General features: G+C 49.1%; 1 protein-coding gene across 1 annotated transcript in view; it reads left to right on the forward strand.

Moving 5' to 3' along the window:
• ADAMTS3 (ADAM metallopeptidase with thrombospondin type 1 motif 3) overlaps positions 1-13,862 on the forward strand; it is a 78,470-nt gene that overhangs the window by 61,080 nt on the left and 3,528 nt on the right. Inside the window, exons 12-21 of the mRNA XM_069854984.1 lie at positions 730-875; positions 1,393-1,568; positions 2,628-2,761; positions 3,217-3,340; positions 5,742-5,822; positions 7,356-7,519; positions 8,075-8,240; positions 8,970-9,102; positions 9,360-9,567; positions 10,661-10,778. Of these exons, the coding sequence (XP_069711085.1) occupies positions 730-875; positions 1,393-1,568; positions 2,628-2,761; positions 3,217-3,340; positions 5,742-5,822; positions 7,356-7,519; positions 8,075-8,240; positions 8,970-9,102; positions 9,360-9,567; positions 10,661-10,778 (1,450 nt within the window). The remainder of the gene's footprint in view (positions 1-729; positions 876-1,392; positions 1,569-2,627; positions 2,762-3,216; positions 3,341-5,741; positions 5,823-7,355; positions 7,520-8,074; positions 8,241-8,969; positions 9,103-9,359; positions 9,568-10,660; positions 10,779-13,862) is intronic.

The following is a 13,862-nucleotide window of genomic DNA, read 5'->3' on the forward strand; positions in this document are numbered from 1 at the left end:
GGTGTCTTTTGGAAGCGGATAATGCTGTTACTGTAGGACTGCTTCGTAGCGCCTGTGGTCCAGACGTCCTGTGGCCAAGTGGCTGCACAGGCTTAGCATTAGCTCCTTATTTTCCCCTTTATAATGTTCCCATTAGTGGGTCTCCTGCCACGAATTCATTTTGAATTGCGAAATTATACTACACTAAGTGTTTGTTTAGCAATTTCCATGTATTTTGGGATGCAGGAGAGCCACTTTATACCATGCGAGGATGGCCTAGCCAGGAGGAAACACCCCCTGGCCTTCTGTTCCAGCCTTGCATCCATGTCATGTTTGGCCAGCATAAGCGAAAAAACAGCTAATCCACAGTAAAATCTTTGTCCTGTTGATATCCAGAGCATTAAACTTCCTTCATAAAGGTGGTAGTGGATAAAACTGACATGAAACAAAGACTTAAGTGAAGAGGAGGTTGGGATGTGTTGAGCTCCACGCGTCTGCCCCTGGAAGCGTTCCCATGTGGGTCCAGCTGTGCTGCCTGCTTGTTCCTGGAGCAGGCTGCTTTTGGAGAGGGATCGGGTCCTCTGGGGACCGGAGTACGCAGACCTTCACCCCTTTGTCCCCATGGAACAGTCTGTTTTCCAAGATGTCCCTTTCCAGCCCGTAAACTCATCCCTGCGTGTGTTTAATTTTACTCTAAGTGTACACTTGGGTTGGGTTTTGTTTCCATTCTCGTCTGTTCTCCTTGCTCAGTGGTGCTACAAAGGTCACTGCATGTGGAAGAACGCCAACCAGCTGAAGCAGGATGGCAACTGGGGACCCTGGACGAAATTTGGCTCTTGCTCACGGACCTGTGGAACAGGAGTTCGGTTCCGGACGCGCCAATGCAACAATCCCATGTAGGTCTGCCAGCTCAATGGTCGTTCCAGGCTACTGGGAATCGTTACAGGCGTGGGCTTAAATGGGGTTTGTGTTCTGGATAGCATCTGCCAGAAGTCACACTCTGTGCAAGCCCCTTGCAATACAGCTTTTTGCAGGGAGATGGAATCATTTTAGGAGAATCCAAGGATTCCCAGAGGAAAGCCTGTGGAAAACCATCCCAGTGTGTAGCTGATGCGTGAAAAGGACACAGTGTGTGAGCTCAGCAAGCAGCAAAATAAACTCAGATAATCTCTAATTGTAAACTGACTGTTGGCAGGGTCTGCGTTTGAGCACACCCCCTGGGGAGGCACAAGCAAGTGCTGGGATTGTACCTGTGCCGTCTAACAGCTCCGTTTCCACGTCTGTCACTGCACGTGCCTTTTTTGCCAAATTTTCCTCTTAAAATAAAGTGCAAAATTCCACATAAAGCAGGAGAAAAAAAAACCCTGAGATGATGTCTAGAGGGTTTAGGATCTCTCACGTTTTCCTCCACAGGCCCATTAACGGCGGGGAAGACTGTGCTGGTGTCAACTTTGAGTTCCAGCTTTGCAACACAGAGGAGTGCCCGAAGCACTTTGAGGACTTCAGGGCGCAGCAGTGTCAGCAGCGCAATTCCCACTTTGAGTTCCAGAACAGGAAGCACCACTGGCTGCCCTACGAACACCCCGACTGTAAGTGCTGCCACTGCCCTTCGTTACAAGTCAGTCCTGGAACCTCTCCGAGCTTGAGAGAGTCGTACAGGGACCAGCTGTACAGGGACCAGGAATAATCAGTGTGTTAGACTAAAGAGCAGGAAACAGGGTGGCCTCAGAAAGGAAGAATTGATGCCGTGCCAGACAGTTGTCATTTCCCCACCCTGAGCCAGCCAGCCTCTCCTGACTCTCATCATCCATGGCGCAGCGAGAGCCTGGGTGCCTCAGCTCCTGCTGCAATGGTTTTGGTGGGTGCTGTCAAGCTCTGGCTCTCTGATCATGGGGCAGAGGGTGGAGAGCTGCTGGCTGGGCCGTGCAGAACTCCTCCTGCCCTCCCTCCTGTACAGCTTCCTCTGCCAAGGGTCAGGTTTGGTTCTGGCAGCTGGAAGTTCTGACAGTGTTTCTCTAATGGCTTGAGAAGCCCTGCTTAGCATTCTCCCACTCTTTTATGGTTCTGTCAGTCTCCAGCACTAACGTTAATCTAACCCTGGAGTGACTAGGACAGCTTCAAAAGGGCAGGTTCCCTGCCCGCTGGCAGGCGTTGCAGAGGGGCTGGCATTTCTTCCTCAGCTGTCTCCTGCGATGCCCTGTCCACAGATGGCTGAGGAGCTGGAGTTAGACAGGAACCAGGAGATGTGTATTCAGCTTGTGTTTGCAAAAAGAATAGAGAACCAAACTCCCCATGCTTTTTACCTGGCTTCAGCACCGTCTTCTCGCAGACTCAGTCTTGCACTGTCATTTTTCTTCCCCACCCCGGGATGACATAAACTCAGCCCTGTTCCCAGTCGGATTGGAATGGAAGCTGCTTCCAGAGCAGTAAAGAGCCTGGTGCTGGGAGGGGACTGATTGCTGTGAGAATATCTCAAAATGACAGGCCCATAATGCACAGAAAAGCAAATTAGTTGTGTTTCCCCCCTCCACCAGCTATCTGTTAAGGCTGCTTTCTATCCCTGCCCTATTCCCTTCCCTCCTTTACTGGGGTATTTTTCTGGATTGCTGTTAATTTATGCAGTCCCTCCTCTTTCTGTGTTACACCAGCCCACAAGAGATGTCACCTGTACTGCCAGTCCAGAGAGAGCGGAGACGTTGCATACATGAAGCAGCTGGCACACGATGGGACTCGCTGCTCCTACAAAGATCCTTACAGCATCTGTGTTCGTGGAGAGTGTGTGGTGAGTGCCAGCTTCCCGAGGCCAGCGCTGCCTTTGAGCTGGGCTGTGGTACGGAACGACTCTGGTTAGAGTCGATTGGAACATCCCAGAGCAGGGACAGACTTTGCAGATGCTTCTAAATTAAGTATTTGTGGCATCGTATTCCTTGTCATTCCTTGAGATTTAGAGCAATGGCGTGGAACTGCCCCATGGGAACACTCCACAGCTGATCATGTCGTTTGCCCTTTCTGCACCTAGTTTCATGTCTGGAAAGTACTGCGTTTGTTTTTCTGTCTGTCCCATCCCAAAAATCACTTCCTATTTTTCCCGCGAAAGCCATTATCCAGCACCAGAATTGCAAGTAACTTGTGTTTGTTGGGTGGCCATTTCCTCTACATGTTACTTCTGTGAGGGCTTTCCCATCATAACTAAACCTGACAAAGCCTTCTCTTTGCTTTTCACTCCTCCTCCTGCAGAAAGTGGGTTGTGACAGGGAGATCGGCTCCAACAAGGTCGAAGACAAGTGTGGTGTCTGTGGCGGGGATAACTCTCACTGCCGAACCGTGAAGGGGACCTTCACCCGCACTCCCAAAAAGCTCGGTAGGACTGGCGCTCCCACACGCCCCGGTGTGGTTTCTGTTGTCTCTGCTGTTTCTGTCTGTCTGACGGCTTCTGAGGTGTGCGCTGATGAGCAGGTGTAGTTCAGGGATGGCACCCTGGAGGCCGGTGGATTGGACACAAAGTAATGCACGATCGTGCAGGCTTTGGGAGCAGTGGATTCAAATTGTGTATCAGCGTGTGTTGTGGAGCTGGCGGCTGCTGCGCTCTTCTGGGGGGAGAAAAGCAGGACTCAGCCTAAATGAGTGCTCAGTCTTTCTGATTCTATCACTAAGGAAATGATTGGAAACCTGGGGCAGAGTATATCCATGTCACAGCCTTGGATCCAGCTCACCATTCTCTAATGCGCCTGGTTGCTGCTGTCCATTCCAACACTCTGCAGTCCAGGCACTGCTCATGTCCATGGTTCAAGTCGCTCCTAGGGAGATGAGCCAGGCGAGGGAGAGGCTAAAAGATCCTGCCCATCCCACCACGTTCCGCCTCAGCATTTCTGCCGCTGCGAACCGCCGCACTGTCTGGCAGGGTAATGGCACGCGACAGTGCTTGCGCAGTGCTGTCAGTGTCCAGCAAGCAGTTTCACAGTGCCAGGAGCTCGCTCAGGGACGACTGCTGTTAATGAGCCACTTCTTTGTTTATAGAAGTGTTTATGAAATGCTGATTGTTTTACAGTACCTTTGGCAACCTAGTCCTTAAAAAGACTAATTGACCTCTTCCAACAGGAAAACACTTAAGCAAGAGGTGCCAAAAAGAATTCAAGTTTCTGGAAAATGAAATCTGCAAGTATCCAACTTAAACCCACCTCCCTGAATTCGCACTGCCCTGACTTTCATTGGCTGTGAACAGTTGCTGGATGTGTCCAGTTCTGCTTTAAGCACATCTGAGCACGCAGCGCAGTCTCGGCTCTGTGCTTGTAGAGACCATCTGGCTGACCAGCACAGTCAATGAAGCAGTAGAGTTGGCTCCCGTAGCACTAATTACAGATGTTCTGTTTAAGGGAAGACCAGAGGAGCATTTACATTGCCCAAAGGAGCTCGCAATGTTTCCCTTTCTGAAACAAAGGAGTCTAAGAACTTGCTGGGTAAGTTTCAAGTGCTTGCAGGAGGAGAGGCATCCATGGCAACAGGAGAGTTCCTGCTGCTGCTCTCGGCCGTGCAGACATCAGTCGATAGCGCCAAGGCACGCAAAAGCTTTGTGTTTTGTATGCTCAGAAGCCGATCGAGGAGGCAATTGGCAGACACTGTTTGTGCAGTCACCTGGCAGCCAGGACTGTGATTTTATGTATTCAGAGCTCTTCCTTTCTTGATTTTCCGAGGAGCTGTAGCACGTCCAGTGCACGGCAAACCACCACCACATTCATTAGTTCAGAACCCCACGGATGGAACAGAATTACTTAAAACCCCATCTCAGTCTGCAATTCACAAGTCACTCTTGTCACATCTGTGCCACTTCTGTAGCAGGGCTGGATTACTGGGAGGATTGCAGAGCAGAGTACAAACCAGAAAGAAAGTTACTCAGCTCATAAAATGGGATCTGCAGAGATTCAGCATCATTACATCTGCCATTGTTAAAGAGAAAATAATACAGGTATGAAAATCCCATGTGCTCAGAGTGCTTATGAAGCTCTTGTTTAACACTTTGTACAACACCTGCTGACAGGTCCCCGGAAGGGTTTTAGTCTTCCTAACGAGCATACTTACTTAATGTCGCATTAATTACCTGTCGTTTAGATGATAAATAATTGACATTTAAAATAAGAATACTTTTCTCTAGGAAGAGCTTGTTGCTTTTAGCTGTAGAGTTGAATCCAGCCCCGTCACCTCAGCAGCAGCCGTTCAACGGCTGTTTTACATCTGCAGTTTTAAGTAGGGTGAGTTAACTCCCATGCAGACGAGCCTTTTCCAACAGGTAGCGACACTGCACTCGGCACTATGCCCACCCTTCTCTGGTCTCTGGTGTCTCAGAAGTGAGCAGACACACTTAAGACATCAACATCTACCGTGACAGTAAGGAAACTCAAATCTAATGGCCTGGCTGATGAGTGATTGGGAAAAAATAACGAGGAGGACTTGGCGTTCCCCCTTGGATGCTGAGGAGCATAGGAAACATGTTGCCTGAATTGCTGATTTGATACAGCTGGTAGCAGTGTCAAGTGACAAATAGATTTGTAACGGGTTTCTCTTCACTCCCTGTAAGAGAAAGAACACTAGAGGTCCCATCAGAGAGGTTACAAACCTATTTGCTTGGCTGCTTTCTGCTGCCGCTCCTCAGTTGGTGATGGATGCCCTCTCCTGCAAGAAGCCGGATCCTGTAGTGCGCTCTAACCATGGCTATTACTTTTTCTTCCCATCTCCGCTCTCTTCACTGACTCCTACACATGCCAAAGGGTACCTTAAGATGTTTGACATCCCTCCTGGTGCTCGACATGTGTTTATCCAAGAAGACGAGGCTTCTCCTCACTTTCTTGGTAAGTGTTTCTCTCCTCAGTTTGGCTTTGAGGCATGAGTAGAAGCACAGGGCAGTCATGCTGAAGGACCTGAGGAAAGAGATAACTGAAATTAAGTGTTTTGGGTATATATGTGCATTCAAAATTGCATGTTAAGGACTGAGCCCCACAGTACAGGCTCAGCAACCATTCACTTCTCATCTGAACTCTTTGAACTATTAAACTGATCCCAGTTTGCATGTTTACTAACCAAAGATTGTCACTGCTTGCATTTAGGCACTGCCACAGTTAAAACTGTGTGTTCTACTCAGTGAACCAAATTCCGCATCTGGAATTATTCTTGTTTGCTGCAGATTGTAATCGACAGCTCTTGTACTGAAAATGGGGGCACTCGCAATGTTTTTGCAGTCCCTTTCATGTCAGATCTTTCTCATGTAGGGCAGTTTGTATAACTGTCAATCAGTTTGCATTGTACTGCTGACCATTTCCAACACCCAGGGGATTTTTAGCTGTCAGAAGGGTGAGATCCTCCACGGATCTTAACGGCCTTTCAATCAGCGCCTCATGTGCTGGGCAGAGCCTGGGTTGTAAACCTTGCAGGTGGAGTGGGAGAAGTTACTAAAAAGAAGCAGGAATAGAAAAGAAATAGAAAAGAAATAGAAAAGAATTGTTTCAACTGTGATGATGTCGAAGGGTAAACTCAGCTTTTGAGGCCCAAGAGCTTCATTTTGTGTAGCCTGATGGCAACTTCTAGGTAAGCCTAGCTTTGCTTTGGCAGCAAGCAGCTTCACAAAGCTGCTCACGCGGTGCTGCAGAGCGTTTGGGTTACTGTGAGCACAGGAACCAGCCAGATTTCTGCATGGGCTTTTCAATCACACGTTGGAGAAGTTGTACAGCATGAGAGTCCTGTCTTTCAGAGCTCTAACATATTGGCTTCTAATTGGAGCATATAATAATAATTGGAGCAATAATAGCGCCGTGTGTAATAATGTGTGGTGCAGGACCCCAAAGGCAAGTAGTTTCCTAGGGAGCCTCAGCTCTTGGCTTCCTGATTTTAACGTCTGGCACACACAGCTGCATGTGAAAGAAACTGAAATGTGATTAACTAGTTGTCATTTCTTAGCTGAGGGAAATGAGACGTGCAATTAATGCCTGCCGAGGTGTCCGTTAGACCAGAAGGCGTTCCCAGTAATGTACAAATAAGGAGCCCAGGGGATCCTGAAGATTTGACCTGAGATCCTTGCTACTCTCCATGCTTCCTGGGAATGAAGCTGGGAGGGGAAATGTGCACATCGCATAGGAATAGGTGCTTCAGTCTAGTTCTAGTTCCGTATCTAATTCATGTGAATAAGGGGGCACAAAACTGACGCAAAACTGCAGATGAATTTGTCACCAAACTGGAATTTGGAGGCTGCATGAGATGGCCCCGGAGGGCCTTTCTCTGAGCCAGCGCACCCCTAGCAGTTTCTCCTGTCAAGTTTCACCTAAGCCACTGCGATTGCTGACGATGTGATTGATAGGAGGCACGACTGGCCCCATTTTCAATCCTTTCAGCTATTAAGAACCAGGCAACGGGACACTACATCCTGAACGGGAAAGGAGAGGAGGCCAGATCCCGCTCCTTCATCGACCTGGGCGTGGAGTGGGAGTACAGCATAGAGGATGACATCGAAACCCTCCACACTGACGGGCCCTTGCACGATGCCGTGGTTGTGCTGGTAAGTGATGCACCAAAAAGAGGGAACACGGTGGGATTGTTTGTAGGAGGATGTGGCCAGCGTGGAGCTCGTGCGGACATAAACCCTGCTGCACAATCTCTCTCTGACAGACACATGTCAACGAGGCAGCCGAGGGCCTGAAGCCCGTCTCCCATTAGCTGCTAACCTTGTAAACGCTGCCTGTTGGTGCAGTGGCAATAGGTCAGTAAGAAGCCCGATACTGCGCTGTGGGACACTTTCAGCACACCAAAAAAGGGCCCCACATGTCGAAGCGTGTCCGAGACCAGCCCTGCTCGTCAGCCAAGGACATACGGGCACACCATCCCTTCATCCTAGATGATGGTGTCCTACTTGGCCAACCTCTCTCAGTTTCAGTAGCTCTGTGTTGATCTTACTTAGTTCCAATTGTGAAGACAGAACGAGTTTTATTTTCCCCAGGAGTTAACTAGCAGATTCCATGTTGCCAAGAAGGGCCAGGCCTTCATTTCTTTACTTTGCAAAGGGATAAATAACAGGTCTGAGTTTGTACCACTGTTTACCTTTGATTATTAATAGATCATCCCTCGGGAGAATGACACAAGGTCCAGCCTGACTTACAAATACATCATTCACGAGGATTCAGTGCCGACTATCAACAGCAACAACGTCCTGCAGGAAGAAATAGACACCTTTGAGTGGGCCCTGAAGAGCTGGTCACAGTGCTCCAAGCCCTGCGGCGGAGGTAAAGGGATGATGTAGCACCTTCTAGTAATGAATGACTTAATTCAAATTACCAGACGTGGAAGAGTAAAAGGTAGAAGTGAATGCTTTAGGGATCTTGTCCTTCCTTTTTTTAAAAGCAATTTGTTATTTTGGGTGCCCTAGGTTAAAACATCTCGAGTGCTTGATTATTCACAAGTACCTAGAAAGAAAAAGTCCTTTTTTGGTGTTTAAATTCAGTACCCAAGGGCAGTTTGGAGGTACAGACACAGACATTTATACTGCTGAGTGTTCGCTGTACTTGCGGGATGTTCATGTACACGACTGATGGAAAGAATGGGGAATGCAAATGTCAGAGTAACTTTAACTCTTGCCGAGAGCGGTCAAGCAGCTTCTGGCAGGAAAACCACTAACCTGAGACGTGGGTTCATTCCTCGGTTAGCCAGTGACCTGCTGCGTGGTGTGAGGGAGGCGATTCTTCCTTTCTCTGTGTTGTGATTTGTGTATAATGTCACAACTGCCCCTTCTGGCCTTAAAACCTCTCACAGTGTCATGTTATAAATAGCATCCACGGGGCGTTGGACAGCAGCCTAGTGACAACTGAGCAAGTCATGAGCATCTTTAAATCCTTCAGAGACTACGTGACTGTACCTGTCCTGTAAAACCGTTTAATACGCCACAAAACTTGCATTTAAACCAAAAAGTGCTAACCAGGGCCCATTTTTCCTGACTCTTCTGAAACCTTTCCCAGGGTTCCAGTACACCAAGTACGGGTGCCGCAGGAAGAGCGATAACAAGATGGTTCACCGCAGCTTCTGTGAAGCCAGCAAAAAGCCAAAGCCCATCCGCAGAATGTGCAATCTCCAGGAATGCACACAGCCTCTGTAAGTACATCCTGTGGAGAGAGGATCAGCTCCAAGGTGGCTCTTTGAGGTGGGTGTGGAGGGTAACCCATGGCAAACTCAACAGGATGCTGACAGCCTTCCAGCCTGAAGTTCTGTGCCATGCATATTTTCTTCTGCCTGTATGATCTTGTTGAGTGGTTTCATCACAAAAATATTGTACAGTAGGGCTGCCTGACCTGGGTGGGTGGGTAATAGGTGAAAGTCATGATGGTATCTTATTCCTTTTTACTTCCCAGGTGGGCAGCAGAGGAGTGGGAATACTGCACGAAAACCTGTGGGAATTCAGGCTACCAGCTCCGCACCGTGCGTTGCATTCAGCCCCTTCACGACGGGGTGAACCGCTCGGTCCATTTCAAGTACTGCAGCGGCGAGCGCCCTGAGAGCCGCCGGCCCTGCAACCGAGTGCCCTGCCCTGCGCACTGGAAAGCCGGACCCTGGTCTGAGGTAGGCGAGCTGTGGGTCAGGGACTTACCTTTGCTGACATCACCTGCTCCCAAGTCAGCTCTGTGCTGGGGCTGAGAGCTCTGGACTGCACCGGACAGCTGTCCAAAACCCAAATGCTGCAGCAGAAAATGCCTTCCAGCTCCTGCAGCTCTCCTGGCTTCTCCAGCAAGTAAAATACAATATCGGGTGCACAGTCCTGCAAAACAAATTTTGAAAGTGGGTTTGGTTTTCTCCCAGTTTCCAACTTCTCACTGCTCCGTTTCTGCCAGCAGTCTAGCAGGATAGCATTGAATTTTGTACCAACTTGGACAGGTTTGGAATCCGAGTTTTGGCAAGGGTTGATATTATAATGACTTGGGAACAAACAACTGAACCCTACAGCTGACTCTTTGAGCACTAAGCACTCTCTGCCCTTTGCACTGACAGGCTGGGAGAGCTGGGGTTGTTCAGCCTGGAGAAGAGAAGGCTCTGGGGAGACCTTAGAGCAGCTTCCAGCACTGAAAGGGGCTGCAGGAAAGCTGGGGAGGGGCTCTGGATCAGGGAGGGCAGGGACAAGACAAGAGGATCATTTTTAAGCTGAAAGAAGGAAGATTGAGATGAGATCTTAGGCAGAAATGTTTTGCTGTGAGGGTGGGGAGCCCCTGGCCCAGGTTACCCAGAGTAGTGGTGGCTGCCCCATCCCTGGAGGGGTTCCAGGCCAGGCTGGATGGGGCTTGGAGCCCCTGATCCAGTGGGAGGTGTCCCTGCCCATGGCAGGGGTGGCACTGGATGGGCTTTGAGGTCCCTTCCAACTTGAACCACTCCGTGATTCTACGATTCTCTTTATGTTACACAGTCAGGATCAGGTAGTGGCTGCAGAAAGAACAAGTAGCAAAATTGATAATAAGCTCTAATCATAAATTTAACAGTAAAGAAAGCAAGAGGCAAGGAAAAAAGCCATCCTTCTCGTCTGCTTTCACTAAAGTCTGCTCTCAGAGCAAAGTGCTGGGATGCCCAGCCTGACCTGATAGCCTTGGGCTATTTCAGACCTGTCATTTTTCGCACGTTGCTGTGAAAGCCGAATGTCCTGAACCACCCTGTGTCTGTCCCACAGTGCTCTGTGACCTGTGGGGAGGGAACTGAGACCCGGCAGATCACGTGCCGTGCTGGCGACCGGTGCGATGGGGAGAAGCCAGAGGCAGTGAGGGTTTGTAAACTCGCTCCCTGCAACGGTAAGAGAACATTTTATCATGACTGGGAGGGTGTGGGTGACGATTCCTGTCACGGTGCAAAGAGCGCGGTGCTGGGGAGAGCCTTGGATACAGATTCCCTCCTGGAGTGAACTCCAGCAGGAAATAAAAGGCACACATTTAGATCCAAATGAAAGGTTAGCTTTCTGTGTCGGTGTGTGCAGGTTTCTGAGATGAGGCAGAGCGCAGGCGGTGTGCACACCAAACCTGTGCAGTATAAGGACGCTGTGCTGTCAGCTGACAGGCACATACCACCATTCATCTCCTGCGTGTGAGAAAATACCCCTTCCTCGGAGACTGTCCTGCTTTTTTCCAGCCAAAGGTGCTCTGTCATGCAGTCCTGGACATTACTGATAACAGGTGATCGGTGCTTCCCACACAGTGGGGTCTCTTGTGAACATGTTGAAATCAGGGCTTCAAACGTGTTCCCGTAAGTTGCATTTGCAAAAATCTTAGAGGTGAAGGTCAATCCAAAGGGAATCCTGATCACCGTCTGAATCCCGGGGGAGGTTTTACAAGCCTGCCAGTTGAGAAAATGAAGAGAAGAGATATAAAAAAGGTATTACAGAGGATCAATAGGTCCGTGGGAGTCTCATTGCATTGTCCTCACTGAATTTTTTGAACAGAATGTTAAGCTTTTTATGACAACAAAGCCTTTCTTCCTTAAGGTCCACAACTCTGAGATTTGAGGCGCGTTTGTTTCTTAAATCCTTCCTGGTAGTTCTAACTCTGATCAGTAGCTGGTAGAAAAAAGTAGGAGTTCTCTGAAGGTGCAGTGTGTGACTCCATCAGCTTCCCACAGGTGTGGCAACGGTCCCTGCTTCTGCTCCAGTTTGTCACGGAACTCAGAGCAGAAAACAGTTCTAGGATCAAGGAAGAGTTAGGAAGTGTGGTATCCACTAGGTGGGAGCAAATGCCTGGCTGTGCTGCTGGTTAAAATCCTCTCTTACACTTATTTCCAAAACTGGAAGAAATAAGGGCTACATCTTTACAAAGCTGTTCAAGCAGTATTTTTCCCCTTAAGCTTTCCCTTAAAGGATCCATACCTTATTTAGGATTTTATTGAACAGCCAGTGTTAAATTCCTACCTTTCAAACCCCAGCAGCACACAATCCTTTCTCTCTGTGCAAGAATTGTCTTGTCTCTCAGAGGCTCCTTCGGGTGGGCTTGACAAGTGATTCACCACCTTACATGCAAGACTGCTGTGAGTTTAACCTTAACAGAGCTGCCACGCGCATTTGCTGCTATTTCTTTTGTGCTGTGTGCATTTCCCTTCCATTCTGTTTCAAAGGGTGTTTCCCTGCAGGAGAAGGACCCCCCAAGCCTCTGTGGAGCCCAGTCTAATTGGGTGGCAAAATGAGGATGCCTCGCAGGGGTCTTTCTCTTAAACTTTCTATGTCTTTGTGATAACAAGGAAGGCAGGATTTTATCCTGCAGGTCCTTAGCCATAAATCAGAGCAGCAGTCATGTAACTGTGGCTGTGCCAGAGGAGCAGAATGGGCTTTGTGGACAGCCTCTGCAGAACAGACCTTTGAAAAGTCTTTATATGAGCTCTCCCTGCTTTGCAACACAAGATACAGGATGAGGAAAGTATGGGTTGCTCTAAACTATAGTCCCTAAACACCAGTTTCCATCGAAAGCTGAGGTGGGACACTGTCAGCAAGCAGGGTGCTCACAGGCACAGCGCTGCCTCCTGCGAGAGCTGTGGTGATTCTGAAACCCAGCGTGAACGGTTGTAGGTGATTTCAATCTTGTTAAAATTCCACAGGGAGCTGCAACGCTCTCTCGTGTCTTCTGCTCTCAGTTACCGTGCAGCCGGGCACAGACTGTGAGAGGGAGCCTTTCCACCATGAGCACCAGCAGGAGGACGCCAGCGCTTCCGTACAGAATAGGAAATGGGTCGCTAAGTGGTGCAGAGTTAACCTCAAACATAAGAAAGGGGGATTCTGTGAGTATGCTGCTCACCGTTGTGCTTGTAGAACCTGTGGAGAGTAGAGCACTACAAACCCAAATCTTTGCACTGTCGCTTGAGCGGTGACATCTCCCCATCGCAAACCGGTTCCACAGGAGCTGGGAGAGAAACGGGCCCGCTAAGACGCAGTCATTGCCAGCAAGCACCGCTTGCTCTGTTCGGTGACCCCGTGTGCTTTGACTTCTGTACTGACACAAACCACAGTGCGCTAACGAGACAAGCCATAATTTTCCAGGTCAGGTGCTTTCATTTACGTGGAAGCGTAAGGATTATTCTGTATACAATGCAAAGATTTGTGTTTCAGTAGTAGCTTTTCTAGTATAGAGGAATGATCAATGTGAAATTTCCCCTGCTCAGTTCCTGCTGCAATAGCCTGCTGGCTCCTGCCTGGAGCTGCACAGTCAGTGCCAGGTTGCCCAGAGTCAGCAAGCATCCCTCCAAGGAAGCACTTTGGGATGAGGAGCAAGGAGGATATTACACGCTGCAAGCCTGTAATTTGCTATTTATAAACAACCCCTCTGATGTCCATGTGTGTGATTTTACCACGTTTGGTGGAATCAGGGTGATTTACGCCCATGGAGAGGCTGGGTTACAGTTCCTGCCTTAAAATAGGACAGCCTGGGTGCCTGACCTCCTGTTGACATGGGGTGAGGCAGTGTCTGCACAGGGGTGAGAAAATAGTACCTACCAAAAGGTGATTTAATTTCAGAGCTTAATGAGTGGTGTTACCTGCCATCCGTTGCTCATTAAAGTGTGGGCTCCCTAATTGCTAACTGCGAGTGGCGGACGGGGCAGGGACCAGACCTTCGCAATAGCTGGGGTCAGCTTTTGCCTTGCACGTGGTAATTTTGCACACTTCTATTTTAAGTAAAGTCCATCAGTGCCATTTCAAGGCAGACTCAGGGAAATTCTGCAGATGGAAACTTTCCGCTGGTCTCTCCCATTAGTGTCTGGATACTTAAAGGATGCACGGAGCCACTCCTTTGTCCCCAGTGCCACGTTTCTGTCCTGTGAGGTATTAGGTGTCTGTGCTCTGATTCTGGAGGGCTGCAGGAGATGGGTAGGAGATGTGAATGTCCCACATTTCTCAGGAG

The sequence above is a fragment of the Phaenicophaeus curvirostris genome, chromosome 4 (genome assembly GCF_032191515.1).
Source record: "Phaenicophaeus curvirostris isolate KB17595 chromosome 4, BPBGC_Pcur_1.0, whole genome shotgun sequence".
Lineage (NCBI taxonomy): Eukaryota > Metazoa > Chordata > Aves > Cuculiformes > Cuculidae > Phaenicophaeus > Phaenicophaeus curvirostris.